Source organism: Mus caroli, unplaced genomic scaffold (assembly GCF_978045245.1).
Source record: "Mus caroli unplaced genomic scaffold, Mus_caroli_1 scaffold_18, whole genome shotgun sequence".
NCBI classification, from domain to species: Eukaryota; Metazoa; Chordata; class Mammalia; order Rodentia; family Muridae; genus Mus; species Mus caroli.
In genome coordinates this window covers 58986447-59002794 of record NW_028227273.1, presented here as the reverse complement: position 1 = coordinate 59002794, position 16348 = coordinate 58986447, and the positions used below count along the sequence as shown (strand labels likewise).

At 51.3% G+C, this 16348-nt stretch overlaps 1 protein-coding gene and 1 pseudogene across 1 annotated transcript; one reads left to right on the top strand and one right to left on the bottom strand.

Moving 5' to 3' along the window:
- The first annotated feature begins 152 nt into the window (after positions 1-152).
- LOC147000439 (tenascin-X-like) lies at positions 153-16348 on the top strand (annotated as a pseudogene).
- On the bottom strand, positions 5356-11181 carry LOC147000440 (uncharacterized). Its single transcript, XM_085833022.1, is given in 2 exon segments — positions 5356-5431; positions 6003-11181. Coding segments are annotated over 2 exon segments (4302 nt in total). The 5' UTR covers positions 10283-11181; the 3' UTR covers positions 5356-5409.

The window sequence follows — 16348 nt, the reverse complement described above, 5'->3', positions numbered from 1 at the left end:
AGTGGCCTGAGCTGCCCAACCCCAACTGAGGAAGACCACAGTCCTCATCTCTCAAGCACCCAGGGCACGGGTCTCACCCGATCCAGTCAGCAAACTCCAGGGCGTTGGGGACGGTGGCACTCAGAAGGATGATGGAGACGTGCTCAGGAAGCATGATGAGCACCTCCTCCCACACGACCCCACGCTGCACACACGGGGAGGCAGGTCAGTCAGGGGGCGAAGCCCAAGGAGGATCGTGTGATTGATCACCCAGCGTTGGGACTTGGGAATTCCTTCCACAAACAGCAAAAATTCTGTTTTATATCTTCTACAGACCCCATAGAGGAGCCTACTGATGCCCCTTCCCTGAAACCTCGTCTGGAGGAGCTGACTGTGACAGATGCCACCCCTGACTCCCTGAGCCTCTCCTGGATTGTTGGGGCTGGCCTGTGTCTCTCCTGTCCGGGTTCAAGCCTGGAAGGCATCTTGGAACTGAAAGAAAGGGAAACTAGGCAACAAGAGAAAGATGGAACCAAGACAACTAGTCTGCTCAAGGTTCAACTTTAATGTCAGGGAACACGCTTTATAAAGAAGAGGGGTGGTCCATTCCCAGTCACGCAAAGTTCCTTCGAAGTTGTCAGATCAGCCTTTTAGTAGGAACTCACGAAGATCACAGTTCAGTGCTAACTCCAGAAGATCTTGGTGAGCCTGTTCAGCCTCAGGGAGGTGGCAAGTAGTGGCATATCAAAGGAGAGGGATGAGAAGCAGCACAGCAGGTGGCTCTGCCTCACCTCAGTGGTGGATGGTCTCAGCCAGCCTTGCTAGGCTGGAAGGAGGCAACACTGGATGGTCACTGAGGGACAGTTTGACCAATTCATGATCCAATACAAGAACTGGGATGGGCAGTCCAAGGTGGTGCGGGTGCCAGGGCACGAGGACCAGGTCACCATCTCCAGCCTGGAGCCAGACCACAAGTACAAGATGACCTGTATTGCATCCACAGTGGCTAGCGTGTGGGCCCCATGTCTGTTGTTGGGGTGACGGGTGAGTGGACAATGGAAAACTCAGGTAAAACTCAAGAGGAGGTGACCTTAGCTCCTTGGTGACATGAGTGGGGATGAGGGACTTGGATGAGGGTCATGGACAAGGCTGTGGCCCACTTCCTTTCCTCTAGAGCTGGCCCCTTCTCCTAGGCAACAGGAAAATGGATGGTTTTATTGTGCTGGTAGCCATCCAGGTTACCTGGTAGCTATGGTTTCTGCCTCCTGTCCAAGACCTGAGGACACAGAACCCTGCTCACTTCTCTGTCTTCTTCTCAGCTGCAGAGAAGAGCCCCCCAGCCCAACAGAGCCCAGCATAGAGGCCCAGAGCCCACAAAGGCCCCAGAGCCCACCAAGGAGCCACGCCTGGGAGAGCTGACAGTGACAGGATCGTCCCCAGACTCCCTAAGCCTCTCCTGGACCATCCCCAAGGGAGACTTTGACTCCTTCACTGTCCAGTACAAGGACAATGATGGGCAGCCCCAGGTGATGCATGTCAGAGGCCAGGTGAGGGAGGTCATTGTGAGAGACCTGGATCCTGGGTGCAAGTACAAGATGAACCTGTATGGGTTCCATGAAGGGTGTCACGTGGGCCACGTGTCCACCATAGGTGTGACAGGTGAGTGTGAATTGGGGCTTTAGCATATCTCCTTCCTCAGGGGTATGTGGTCACCTTCTCAGTTGTTTTCCCTCTCCTACAAGGCTAAGATTGAATTCCCCTTCATAGCCTTGGACTTTGTTCACCAGCTGCCTCTGCTTCAGTCTGTTGTGAACACAGACACACATGCACACACAATCACACACACACATACACACATTCACACCCATGACCACACCCACACAAATGTACACATATATGCACACTGACACACATGCACACAAACTCACACCTGTACACACACACACACACAAACACTCACTCACACTCACTCACACACCACTTCAGTAACTTGATGGACCTGTGTTCTGTGGCATTGTTAGGTGCTAATGGGAAGTAGGGTGGGCACTTGGCAGGGAAAGTAGCTCACTGGGGACATTTTCTTGGACTGGACTCTCCTGGATTACTTTTCTCTCCTTCCTGGCCTCTGTGATGTGAGCTGCTCTGTTTCTGTTCCACCGCACCCTCCTCCCCACCACAGTGGGCCTGCACTTCTGAAAGTGTGAGTCCAAAAGTAAAAGGCAAGAGGAAGGAGAGAAGAGGGACTGTAGGCTGAGAGTCCTGTAAGGGTCCTAATCACAACCAGCCAGCAAGCACCACACTGTGGAGAGCTGGAAGAAGGGAGCGCGGCCCACAGCGCCCACGGCAGTGCTTTGTGAGATAGAATTGTGTTGTTCTGGGCACTGCTGGGCTGCCTTTTTCTGGTTTCATCTGTTCTGCACTGTGCAAATGTTCCAACATGGCAAGCATTTCTCCTTCCCCTCCACGCATTCCTTTTATAATCACAGAAAAACAGAAAAATGCAGTGTCTCTTCCTTAGCACCCCATCTGTCTTCCTGTCACCCTGGCAACGCGGTTCATTTCTAATTCTGAGAAAATTAAATTTGCCAGTCCCTAAGCAGTGAGGGAGCAAATCACAATGCGCACTTGGGTCCCTGGGTCATTGTCACACAGCCTGCTTTCCCGGAGATGTCCAGAGCAGATCACTGTGTGGGGCAGGTCGGGCTGCTCAGCCACAGAGCAGGTAGCCTGTGGCAATCTCTGTGCCTGTGACCATCTAGGTAGAGGAGTCATATCTCACAGCCCCTGGCTTGACAGGTCTTGTTTCTGTCCTTGCTCTCAGCAGACTTCAGAAACAAGGAGCATGGGGTGAAAGAACCTAGTGGGGAAACCCCCACCCAACTCCCGATTCAGCGTGCACCCAAGAATCACGAATAGAACACAACACCTTGATGTAACAACACGAGGTATTTTAATGGCGGAGCTCCGGGTCGAAACGTATCTCACACAGGAGACAGTGGATTCGACCACGAGGCTTGGAAGCTAGGGGTTTTTATAGAAAAGGAGTGGGGCTGGGGGAGGAATTGGCGCGGTTTCACATGATTGGTCCATTTAAACATCAGCAGCCTGAGGTCAGAGGGGTGGGAGATAGGGAAGCGATGGGCCTGCCCGGGCATGTCCTGGTCTGTTCTGCTATGTTCTCAGCCCCAGGTTTCAAAGCTCACAAACAACTCTTTGGGCTATTTGACATACATTACATGAATCACAGGTCTCAAGTTTTATTTCCTTTCATTCCCCTCTTCTTCTGTTTAGACTAATTCTAATCATAGAATTTTAGAGATTGGTGTCCCCTAACTCTTCATCTACCTGAACTATAGGTTGATATTGCCTTTGAAGAACCATGAGTTTTACTGTATCAATTCTACTCTGGATAAAAGCCATTCCTCTATTTATTATACAGGGGCCGAAAACTAAAGCTAAGCATATCATAAGGATTGGTCCAGCTACAGCGGAAATCAAAGAAGTTATCCAAGATGGTCGTGATTCAAACCACGACTCAAACCACCCCCGTTGAGCATCCCGTTCCCGTTTCCTTCGCTCTAATCTTTCTCTCAGTTTCTGCATAGAGTCTCTAACTATTCCTGTATGATCTGCATAGAAGCAGCACTCTTCTTTAAGGGCAGCACACAGTCCTCCTTCCTTTAGGAACAACAAATCAAGACCTCTCCTGTTCTGCAAAACTACCTCAGACAGGGAGGTCAAAGATTTTTCTAAAGCGTCAATGGACTTCTCTATTGCCGCTAGGTCTTCATTGACAGCATCCCTCAAAGACTGAATTCCCTGTCTTCCTTCTATCAAAGCTGACACTCCTGTCCCCACTCCTACTGCCATACCTATTCCCAAGAATGCAGCCAGGGTTAAAGTAATTGGTTCTCTTTTCGACCGCCGGCCAGCATAGCTTTCTTCTAAACTGGATGCAGGGTGATAATATACGCGGGGTAACAGCTGGATCATGACACAAAAATCATGAGATGAATTAAAAACCTTAGTTGATACACAGGGAGTAAGTCCTGTATTGCAAGCCCACCATCCAACCGGGGAAGGTACAAGATAGTAATTAGCTTCCGTTCTGGACACGGACTGAATTTGTCCGCATAGGTGTTTGTGAGTGGAAGGTGGGGTGCCTATACAGAGACCTGGACTCCTCGCAGATACTTCAGTCAGGGTCAGTTTTTGTCCTGTTCCCCAAGAGCAGGAAGTATGGCTGCTGGTTCTGTTGAAATCTCCATTGAAAGCAATTCCTTCATAATAAGGCGGACCCGAGGTCAGGCATAGCCAGCAGTCCTCAGTAGCCCTTGGATCAGTTCTATTAAGGGCATAAAAGGCTCCTCTCACTAGGTTAAACATCCTCTGTCTTGTTGAAGGAATCTCAGGGGTAATAATTAGAGGTACCTGAGGAGTGGGAGGTTGGGTGGTAGCAGCCATACTAAGAGGGTCCGCAATCACCGGAGTAGGCTGAGGAATAGTATGGGTGAGGGGTGTGGACTTGGTTGGGGGGCCTAAAGGATTGTAGGGGGTCTCTACTTTTAGTCTGATGGTGAACAATAATCCCTCATCATATCTTTCCTTGTAAATCCTAAGACCCCAGGTATACCCTTTTGTCCATCCCAGAGCTCTTTTCCCTGGTTCAGTAAAGGTGACACGGAGCGGATGGCACCAGTCAGTACACTCGTCTAGGTCGAATCCTCCAGGTACATAAGACGCTAGGGAATAGTTGGCTGTTACTCTAATATAGTCCCAGCTTGAGGAGGGCTTCCAGTGGGCTGTACCTGAAGTCTCGCAACCCCAGCTCTTGCAATAGAAGTCAGCCTTACCTCCACATGTTGGATTAAGGGATTGACTTCGGTGGGGCCCGGGACAGACATAGAAGGGATGGGTTCGAAGCATACTTCTATCCCTTTGGTTAGAGCAACCACCCCATGGGTCTCTCGAATGTTTTTCTACGTACGGAGGGGGTGTTAAAGGTGCCCTCTGAATGTCAGAGTACCCCTCCAAGTCCCATCCAGGAGGGGCTCCTATAGCCAACTTACAGATGTCAGGGAAAAGATCAGGCCACCAAGTCCACAGAGGGTGTACCTCGGCGATTGTCCACACAGCCCTACCCCCCTCATTGAGTACCTCCCACGTTTGTTGAACAGGACTGTGGGGGTTGAAGTCCTTTGGGATCGCTCTTACGAAGCAGGCGCAACTTAAAAGGGTTAGTAGTCTTCTCCAAAGTCCACTCATCATGGCTGACTCCAGGGGGTGCTCTCTTGACGTGGGATGCGTGGACCCAAGTGGGGATTCCTTCCACTTTGACCGCGGTGGGCGTTGTCAGTAGCACCAAGTAGGGTCCCTTCCACCTCGGTTCTAGGTTTCCCGCTCGGTGTCTCCTCACCAGGACTGCGTCTCCTACTTCAAACTGGTGCGGCACCTGTGTGTCACCAGCAACATAGGTTTCTTTTAGCTGTTCCCAGACCTCTTTTCTTACTATTTCGAGAGCTTTTAATCGAGCCAAAAGACTAGAAGAAGGAGAGAAAGACACATCCGGGTGATTCCTATCCCCTACAGTCATAAAAATGGGTGGGGGTGCCCCATACATTAATTCAAATGGAGTTAGGCCAAGGGGTCCAGGTGTATTCCGAACCCTGAACAAGGCATAAGGGAGAACGGCTGTCCAATCGCTTCCACCGGATTCTAAGGCTATTTTAGTCAGAGTCTCCTTTAGCGTCCTGTTCATCCTCTCTACCTGTCCTGAACTCTGGGGTCTGTATGCACAATGTAATTTCCAATTTGTCCCCAGTTGCCTGGCCAATCCCTGACTTACCTGGGAGACAAAGGCAGGTCCGTTGTCTGACCCCATTACCTTAGGTATCCCAAAGCGGGGAAGGATTTCTTCAAGTATCTTCTTGACCACTACATTAGCTGTTTCTTTCTTGGTGGGGAACGCTTCGACCCATCCTGAGAAGGTGTCTATAAAAACTAGGAGATATTTATTTCCATACCTAGCCGGTTTCACCTCAGTGAAGTCAGTTTCCCAGTAGGCTCCAGGCCTGTCTCCTCGCAGTCGTTTTCCTTCCTGGAGCCTGCTAGACCCAGCATTGGTAAGTGCACAAGCACGGCAGTTTTTTACTATCTCCTGCACAATTCTCTTTAATCCAGGAATGTAATAGGGGGACTTACTAACCAATTTTAGTATTTTTTTAGTTCCTAAATGAGTCAGATGGTGTATGTTAGCTAAGTAATCTCGCCCCTCTTCTTCTGTGAGGGTTCTTTTATTAATTTCCTCAGCAGTGGGCTGTTGGGTTCTCACCACCAGAGTCATTGGCCCTTGGGCTGCTTTTTTAGCTTCTTGGTCTGCCATTTGATTTCCTTTTTCAACGGGCCCAGTTCCCTTCTGGTGTCCTGGGCAATGGATAATTGCCACCCTACGGGGCAGATGAACAGCTTCTAATAAGCTGAGAATTTCTTCTTTATTTTTGATATCTTTGCCGGCAGACGTCAGCAGTCCACGGTGTCGGTATATTGCTCCGTGAACATGAGCCGTGGCAAAAGCGTACCGGCTGTCAGTATAGACATTAAGAGTCCTTCCTTCTGCCAGCCTTAAGGCTTGAATTAGTGCGATTAGTTCTGCTTTTTGAGCTGATGTACCCTCTGGCAGGCTGCTGGCCCATATGACAGACTTTCCATCTACTACTGCTGCCCCAGCCCTCCGCTTACCTTCTACCACAAAGCTGCTTCCGTCTGTGAACCAAGTCATCGCCCCTGGCCAAGGTTGGTCTGTGAGGTCTGGCCGGATTCCAGTCTCTTCTGCCAGTATCTCTTCACACTTATGTGCAGGGGCCTCGTCAGCCTCAGGTAGTAAGGAGGCAGGGTTGAGAATGGCTGGGGGTGCGAAACTTACTCGCTCTGTCAGCAATAGGCTCTGGTAATGCGTCATTCGGGCGTTGGTCAACCAGCGGTCCGGTGGTTGCCTGACGATGCTCTCAAGAGAGTGTGGGGCCACTATGGTAACATTCTGGCCCATAGTCAGTTTGTCAGCATCTCTTACTAGCACAGCCGTGGCTGCTATCGCTCGCAGGCAGGAGGGCCATCCACTGGCCACAGAGTCCAGTTTCTTTGATAAGTAGGCTACCGGGCGCTTCCATGGTCCCAAAACCTGGGTAAGAACTCCCCTTGCCACTCCATTTCTTTCATCAATGTATAGGGTGAAAGGTTTGTTTAAATCTGGCAGGGCCAATGCCGGAGCCTGCAGCAGTGCCTTTTTGAGAGTTTCAAAGGCTAGCTGATGTTCCCTGGTCCAGGTGAATTCCCCTTTCTCTTTGGTTAGTGGATACAAGGGAGCTGCCAGTGAGGCAAATCCGGGAATCCAGAGTCTGCAAAACCCGGCAGTCCCCAGGAACTCTCTTACCTGGCGAGCAGTAGTAGGGGCCGGGATCTGCATAACAGCTTGTTTTCTGGCTTCTGTGAGCCACCGTTGTCCATCTCTCAGGACATATCCTAGGTAGGTCACTTCTATCTGGCATAACTGAGCCTTTTTAGCAGAGGCCCGATACCCCAGCTTACCTAACTCGCCCAGGAGGTTATGGGTCCCAATTTCACAGTCCTCGCGTGTTTCTGCAGCTAGGAGCAGGTCATCTACGTATTGCAAAAGAGTCACCTGTGGGTTATTGGCTCGGAAAAGAGCAAGATCTCGGTGTAGGGCTTCATCAAACAAAGTGGGCGAGTTCTTGAATCCCTGAGGCAGCCTCGTCCATGTGAGCTGTCCGGCTTGTCCACTCTCGGAGTCTCGCCATTCGAAAGCGAACAAGGGCTGGCTGTTGGGGTGTAACCTCAAACAGAAAAAAGCGTCTTTGAGATCCAGGACTGTGTACCATGTCCGACCAGGTGGCAAGGTGCTGAGGAGGTTATAAGGATTTGGCACCGTGGGGTGTATGTCCTGAACTCTCTTATTGACTTCTCTAAGGTCCTGGACTGGACGGTAGTCACTGGTCCCTGGTTTTTTTACTGGAAGTAGAGGAGTGTTCCAAGGGGATTTGCATGGAACCAAAATCCCTTGTTGGAGCAGTTTGTTGATTTGGGGGCGTATACCCTCTCGAGCTTCTCTGCTCATGGGATATTGTCGGACCCCTATAGGGGTGGCCCCAGACTTAAGTTCAATCACCACGGGGGGGACCAGTTTTGCCATCCCCACTCCTCCCGTCTCTGCCCATGCCTGAGGGTATCGATTCAACCAGTCCTGTAATCCCTCATGGGGCTTTACTTTATTTTGGTAAAGTCGATATTCCTCTCCTAGTTGTAAAGACAGCTCTAGAGTCTGGGGCACTTTTATTCCCCAGAAAACCTCCGGTCGATGAGAGGTGAAAGTTATTTGTGCTTTTAACTTGGTTAGTAAGTCTCTCCCCAATAAAGGCATAGGACACTCTGGAATGACTAGAAATGAATGAGTTACTCGATTTCGCCCTATGTCTACTACTCGGGATGTGGTCCATGGATACAACTTTTGTCCCGTGGCCCCAATCACCAAGGTTTTTTCATTTTTTTTCACTTTTCCTAGAGGTGTTTTGAGTACTGAAAATTCGGCTCCCGTGTCAACTAGAAAGTCCACAGGGGTCCCCTCCACTTCTAAGGTTACCCTAGGCTCGGGGAGGGGGTCCGAGCCCCGTTCCCCCTAGTCTTCATCTTCTCCAAGAGAAAGTACCTTTACCTCTTGTTTTTTTTTCGGACAGTCGCTCTTCCAGTGGCCCATTTCCTTGCAATATGCGCATTGGTTCCTCTCCAGGCGCTGCCTGCCTTCTCGGGGTCTCCTTGGTCCCTGCTGTCTTTTGTCTCCCAGGTACCCTGACTGTCTACCTTTTCTTCCGTTATCTCTTTCTCCTACTGCGGCCAGGATCCTAGTCAAAACCTTTTCTTGCCTCCTGTCTCTCCTATCCTCATCCTCTCTTTTCTCTCTTTTCTCTCTCTCTAACTTTTCATCTTCTGTTTCTCTCCTATGATACACTTTCTCTGCCTCTCTAACTACATCTCTTATGGTGTAATCCTGCAAGCCCTCAATTCGCTGTAACTTCTTCCTAATGTCAGGAGCCGACTGGCCAATGAAGGCCATAATTACTGAGGCCCTTTGACCCTCAGACGTGGGGTCGAATGGGGTATATCTCCTATAAGCCTCCATGAGCCTTTCGAGGAAGACTGAGGGGGGCTCAGTTGCTCCCTGCATAACCTCTCTTACCTTGGCCAGATTCGTGGGCTGCCGGGCAGCACCTCTGAGACCCGCCACTAGGACCCGGCGATAATTGGACAGTCGTTCCCTACCTGGTGCCGTATTATAATCCCATCGGGGCCGGGTTAGCGGGAATCCTTCATCTATTTCAGCTGGAGTTTGGACAGGGCGCCCAGCCTCGTCTCGGACGTTTTTCCGAGCCTCAAGGAGAATTCTCTCCCTCTCCTCGGTTGTGAATAGAGTCTGCAGAAGCTGCTGGCAGTCATCCCAGGTCGGCTGGTGTGAATACATTAATGATTCAACCAACCCAGTGAGTCCTGCAGGGTTCTCTGAAAAAGGGGGGTGATTAGCTTTCCAGTTATAGAGGTCAGAAGAGGAAAAAGGCCAATACTGTAGGGGCTGTAGACTGTTCGGATCGGCAGGGGGAGCCCCAATAGCCCTGAGGGGGAGCGCCACGGTTGAATCCGCAGGCCCCTCAGGGGTGACTCCTCGCCGGCTCCTTGTTCCTGTGGAGGGACCCCCTCCTCCGGCCGGGGCCTGAGGCAGGGGTCCGGAGGGAGCTGAAGGTTGGGGCTGGGAAGCATATGGTGGGGGTTGAGGGGTGTCGGGCCATTCAGGGGGTTCTTCAATCTCTGGATAGATCTTGGGGGGTTTCGTCACTGGTGTGCTGCGGTCATCATCTCCCCCGAGCGGTGGTTTCGGTTTCTCTTTCTCACCATTTTCTCGGATGGCTAGAATCTTGGTGCCAGGGCGGAGAGGCGGGAGGAATGGGCGAACCCACGGGGGTGGGTAGCGTGCCAAGTCCTCCCATACCGTGATGTACGGTTGCTGCTCTGGATACGATCCTGGCCCCTCCTGAAAAACAATGGCCTTCACAGCCCTTATGGTGGGTAAGTAAAAAGTTCCTTCTGCTGGCCAACCTACTCCAAAAACAGGCCATTCTGAGGAACAGAAAGTCATCCATGGCTTTTTTTTCACTGTTACTGACAAATTTCGTCCTCTAGCCCTAACGTCCGTCCAATGGTCCTTAGTCAAAGATAAAGGAGTAGACACGGTCTGTCCCATAGTGAAGAATAAGAATAAACACAACACAATGACAGAGACGGAAAACACTAAGACATCCAAACACACTCGTCCGCGTCTGGACTTATACAACCAGCCAAACGCTACCTCTGACGGAGTGGGATTCCGCGTCCACTCCTCTGGCAGGAAGAGCACTCACTCTTCTTCACTCTGCCAGGCAACAGCCAGGTCCTCCTGACTGTTCCGTACCCTGGGCACTCCAGGGTCTCCCTCGGAACGTCTTCCAAGGGTGCAGCCCGTGGGGAAATAGACCGTCGTCTTCCCACAGCCACTAGGGTCCTTACGGTCCTCAGTGGCAGCTGCCAGAATACAGAAAACCAGAACTGGTAACACAGGTGGGACTCAAACCCACAATCTCAGAATTGAAAAACCAAGACACAAGTTCAGCGGTTTCACACTTACACACTTAGACAACAGACAACATACAAGACTCACACAAACAAACGTACCTCCAAGGGGTCCTTCGGGGTTCTTGGGTGTCACGCAGATCTCGGTGGAACCTCCAAATGAAAGAACCTAGTGGGGAAACCCCCACCCAACTCCCGATTCAGCGTGCACCCAAGAATCACGAATAGAACACAACACCTTGATGTAACAACACGAGGTATTTTAATGGCGGAGCTCCGGGTCGAAACGTATCTCACACAGGAGACAGTGGATTCGACCACGAGGCTTGGAAGCTAGGGGTTTTTATAGAAAAGGAGTGGGGCTGGGGGAGGAATTGGCGCGGTTTCACATGATTGGTCCATTTAAACATCAGCAGCCTGAGGTCAGAGGGGTGGGAGATAGGGAAGCGATGGGCCTGCCCGGGCATGTCCTGGTCTGTTCTGCTATGTTCTCAGCCCCAGGTTTCAAAGCTCACAAACAACTCTTTGGGCTATTTGACATACATTACATGAATCACAGGTCTCAAGTTTTATTTCCTTTCAGGGGAAGCTAGAGTTTGCAACTGGGGGTAAACTGTTAGTTCTTACCCTCGGCTCGGGGTCCTGTCTCTTGTCATTCCTCACAAGGCCATTCTCAACTCACAGCAAGAGGAGTGGCCCATAAGGGACACATGTCCCTGCTTTCCCATATCCCCTCCCCTGTGTCCTTTGCCCATTTTCCCACCTCCTTCACTGTCCGTTCCCATCCCCCTCCCACTTACTGATACTATTCAATAGTCTCTTTTCAAGCCTGTATTTTCATACTGTGAGGGACATGACAGGATATGCAAAGCTTGAAAACCAGCAGTGAGAGGCTCAATCTAGCATTTGAGCAGTAACCACCATAGCAACTGTGAGTGCTTGACTATCCCATGAGGCCCTGGACTCCATTCCTGGCACACACACTACCACCACCAAACCCACAGAAGCTGAGGTGTAAGCTGTAAGCGAGCTTCCTGCTCTGCACTCTCAGGCTGCACACTAATTCCGCAGCCTGAATGTTCCCACACAGCCTGAGTGATCTCATACAGCCTGAGTGCTCCCATGCAGCTGGTTGTGCTCCTATACAGCCTCAGTGCTCCCATACAGGCTCAGTGCTTCCATACAGCCTGAGTGCTCCCATGCATCCTGAATGCTCCCACACAGCCTGAAAGCTCCCACACAGCCTGAGTACTCCCATACAGCCTGAGTGCTCCCATGAGGCTGGCTGTGCTCTCATATAGCCTTCGGGCTCTCATACAGCCTGAGTGCTTCCATGCAGCTGGCTGTGCTCTCATACAGCCTCATTGCTCCCATACAACCCGAGTGCTCCCATGCACCTAGCTATGCTCCCATATAGCATCTGTGAGTCCATAAAGCCTCAGTGCTCACATATAGCCTGAATGTTCTCACACAGCCTGAGTAATCCCATACAGCCTGAATGCTCTCATACAGCCTGAGTGCTCTGACACAGCCTGAGGAATCCCATGCAGCCTCAGTGCTCCCACACAGCCTGAGTACTCTCATACAGCCTGAGTGCTCCCATACAGCCTCAATGCTCCCATGCAGCCTGAGTGCTCCCATGCAGCTGGCTGTGCTCCCAAGCAGCTGGCTGTGCTCCCTAGCAGTTGTCTCTTACTTTCTGGGGGCCAGTTGGATGCTAGTCATTTACCTTGTGACCACACAGTCTTCACTAATCACCATTTTAATGGTCATTTGATGCTTTCTGGTGAAAGGCCTGTAGGAAAACCAGTCATCCATTGTGGGTCATTTGGGTCCTGACACATCTTGCTGTCATGAAGAATCTTGTTATGAATTCTTCCATGGTGTAACTTTCCCCTACTTTTAATAATTTTCTTAGGATAAATGCCCAGAATTGAGACTATTGGGTCAAAGGAAATGAGCAGTGCTTTGGCTCCTGACACACATGCTCCAGTTGCCTCCTGAGGATCTGGAAACAGGCAGTCTATCAGATGGGGCAGCGAGGATAGCTCAGTCCTCTCCAGCCTCCAGTGACCAGATGGCCGCTTTGAGGCCACCTGAGTCCCCAAGCCTTCTACTTTAGCTACTGGGTGTACTTTGGGGACCCGATTCTCTCGAGTCGTAAGACCCTGAGTGTGGGGAATTACAGGCTGGTCTCCAGTGGAGCTGAGGTCTGAACCCCAATGGTCATAATTCACCTACATGACATGGTAGGTGTTCCTTCATGCTCCTGGAACTCTGGCCCCTGCCTAAGTTACCACCCACCACAGCCCCCACAAGAGAAGCATGGTCAGTAGTCACATAAGCAATGGCCCAAGCTTCTGTCTGACCTTCAGGCTAAACTCCTCCCCAGTTACCTAGCAACAGTGAAGACCATAAAAGGAGCTGTTAAGCCCCAACCTTGCTCTCTTACTCCTTTGTTCCTTTACCTCTCACTCCTCTTACTTCTCTCTCCTCTTCCCTTTCTCTTTGTCTTCTCCTCTCCTCTCCTCTCCTCTCCTCTCCTCTCCTCTCCTCTCCTCTCCTCTCCTCTCCTCTCCTCTCCTCTCCTCTCCTCTCCTCTTTTCTCTCTCTTTCTTTTTCTCTCTAGCCCCCCCTCTCTCTTTTTCTCTCCCTCCCTCCCTCCCTCCCTCCCTCCCTCCCTCCCTCCCTCCCTCTCTCCCTTCTCTCTTTCCCCTGCATTTCTATAATAAAGCTCTTAAACCATAGAGAGGGTCTCTGCTCTGCTGCATCAAGGCCCGCTGTGCACTCTGGTCAGTGTTAGAAAGCTCTCCAGGCCCCCAGGTACAGAGCTGCCCCTACTCCACCCCCCGCAGAGTGGGTCAGAGACTTAGATGCTCACCCAGAGCCATGTGGAAACCATCCCGGCAGCCCTCCAACGCCCACATCTGCATGCTCAGAACACAGGAATTCTGGCCAAACATTAGGCCGCTTTTCCCATCCCCCTCTTCCCCAGGGCTCTTCCCCCAGGCCTCCCCACCTTTATTTTGTTCCCAACACCTAAGGAGGAGATCCCTGTGCAGAACCCCCAGAGAAGTCACTCCTGGAGGATCCAGTAAAGACAGGATCACTACTCCCCAGACTCCCCAGGACAACCACTTTGACTCTACAAGGCTAGGGATGGGTGGCCTCAGAGGTACAACCTGGAGGCCAGGAGGACTGTGTGGAAACTGGAGCCCCAGTCACAAGTTCAGAATATACCTGTATGGGTCCATTTGGGGCCTTGAACCCTGCTCTGTCCATCATGGGTATATCCAGCATGGACTAAGAAGCTGTCCCCTTGTCACCAGCTACCTGGAAGCATTTGTTCTTAGCAAGCAATTCCTTGTGCCTGGGACACACCACAGAGCAGGTCAGATGTAACCAGTCCACCTAGAGTCTATCTGCATTCCTATCAGGCTACTCTGTCAGCCTCATTCTAGTGATAGTACTGGACATAATCAACTGAGAGAAGTTTTGCTTTGACCCTGGTTTTGATGGGCTGGTCTTGCTCGTTCAGAATCTGTCATGGATTAGCAAACACCTCAAAGCAGACTGGAGAAAAACAGGAAGCTCAGTCTCCCTGTCCTTTTCAATGGCACATCCTAAGCAACCTGGGGAATGTCTACCAGGTCACACCTCTTAAAGGACCCTGCTTCTGCCCCATCACCTTAGAGACCAGGCATTTAATGAGTAGCATCTGAGGGACAGATGATCCTAACTGTGAGGCCAGTGCACAGCTGAGCCTTGAATAGCCCAGCTTCAGACAACAGAGATGTTGGCACTCCCTGGGAATATGTGACCCAGGAGTCCTCACAGAGGCTCTGTCTCCTTGGAAACAGTGAAGGAGGTGCTGGGATACAGTCTTACTTAACTGTACACCCCTCCTGTGTATCAACAAAGTTACAGGTGATGGATCTAGGTGCAGACTGCATCTAATGAGGAGCCTTGAGCCTGGGAGACTGCCAGGTTCCTGAGCAATGGGTTTATTATAGTCACATCAAACATGAGCTTGTGATAGGGAAGACTAGGGACAAGAAAGGACCTGGAAGGGTCACCCAAAACCAGCCTGCTCACAGAGAACCAGTGAGACTGAAGTATAATAGGCATGAGGTCAGGGACAGCTTTAGAAAAAGTGAGTCCAAACTAGTGCAGAGAGCAGCAGGCTATAAAAGCATGGTCCATAAAGAACCAGACTTTGTATGAGAGCCTCTGAGATCTTAAGACACAGTCGGGATATCCTGGGAAGCCCTGGGTTCTGTGCTGAATGGTGGAATCTAGCATCAAAGATGGGTGTATGCAAATCTTGGGCAAGCAAGACAAGAAGGGGCAAGAAGGAAGGTAGTCTAAAGGCAGGAGGGCTAAGTGTGGGAGATGTGCTGTGCTCCCATCCAGCCTCAGTAATCCCATCCAGCCTGAGTGCTCCCATCCACCAGGGGGTCCCGGGCTGGTGAATGAGGCAGCCAGGAGGGGTTTAGCAAAAGTCTGGAACATTCCAAGTCTGGTGGCAGCTAAGTTGGGGCAGGTCCACTTTTAGAAAGGGGACAAAGACCAGAGCCTAATGAGGATGGAGATTGCAGGGAGAGCCATCTCAGGACAGCTACATTTTGTAGCCATGACTGGCCTGAAACTCATTACACAGATCAGGTTGGATTTGAACTCACAAATATCAGCCTGCTTCTGTCTAGTGCTGGGGTTAAAAGCCTGTGGTGCCACACACACAAGGCTCTGTTTTTTATAAATGTCCTTTATGTGGAGACTGAGGACAAGAAAGACCTAACTTGTTCCTGTATGTGTCCAGCTCCAGAGGAGGAAGCTCTGACCATAGAGGTGCTGCCCACAAAACTCCTGAGCCCCCTCCTAAGAAGCCGCACCTGGGAGAGCTGACTGGAACAGATGCCACCACTGACTCCCTGAGCCTCTCCTGGACGGTCCCCGAGGGACAGTTTGATCAATTTGTGATCCAGTACAGGAACGGGGATGGGCAGCCCAAGGTGGTACGGGTGCCAGGGCACGAGGACCAGGTCACCATCTCTGGCCTGGAGCCAGACCACAAGTACAAGATGAACCTGTATGACATCCAGAGTGACCAGCGTGTGGGTTCCGTGTCTGTTGTTGGAGTGACAAGTGAGTGGACAGTGACTAGTAGGTAAGGAATCAGTGACCAAGAACTATTCAATACCACAAGCCTGGTGTGACTAAGACAGTGGTGGCTCCCCTGGTGCTGGCTGGTCTCCCTGGACAGCATGGCCATACAGACCTTTGCCATGCTGGTGGCTGTCCAGGTCCCCACAGCAGGGACATAGGAGCTTGGGAATGCTAGGGATCCTGCCTCACCCCCTCTGTCTCCTCATCTGCAGAGGAAGAGCCCCGGAGCCCAGAGCCCAGCAGAGAGGCCCCAGAACCCATTTAGGAGCTACTCCTGGGAGAGCTAACAGTGTCAGGATCATCCCCAGACTCCCTGAGCCTCTCCTGGACCATCCCCAAGGGAGACTTTGACTCCTTCACTGTCCAGTACAAGGACAGTGGTGGGCGGCCCCAGGTGATACGTGTTGGAGGCCAGGAGAGGGAGGTCATCGTGAGAGACCTGGATCCTGAGCGCAAGTATAAGATGAACCTGTATGGGCTCCATGAGGGGCGTTGTGTGGGTCCCGTGTCCACTGTGGGTGTGACTGGTGAGTGA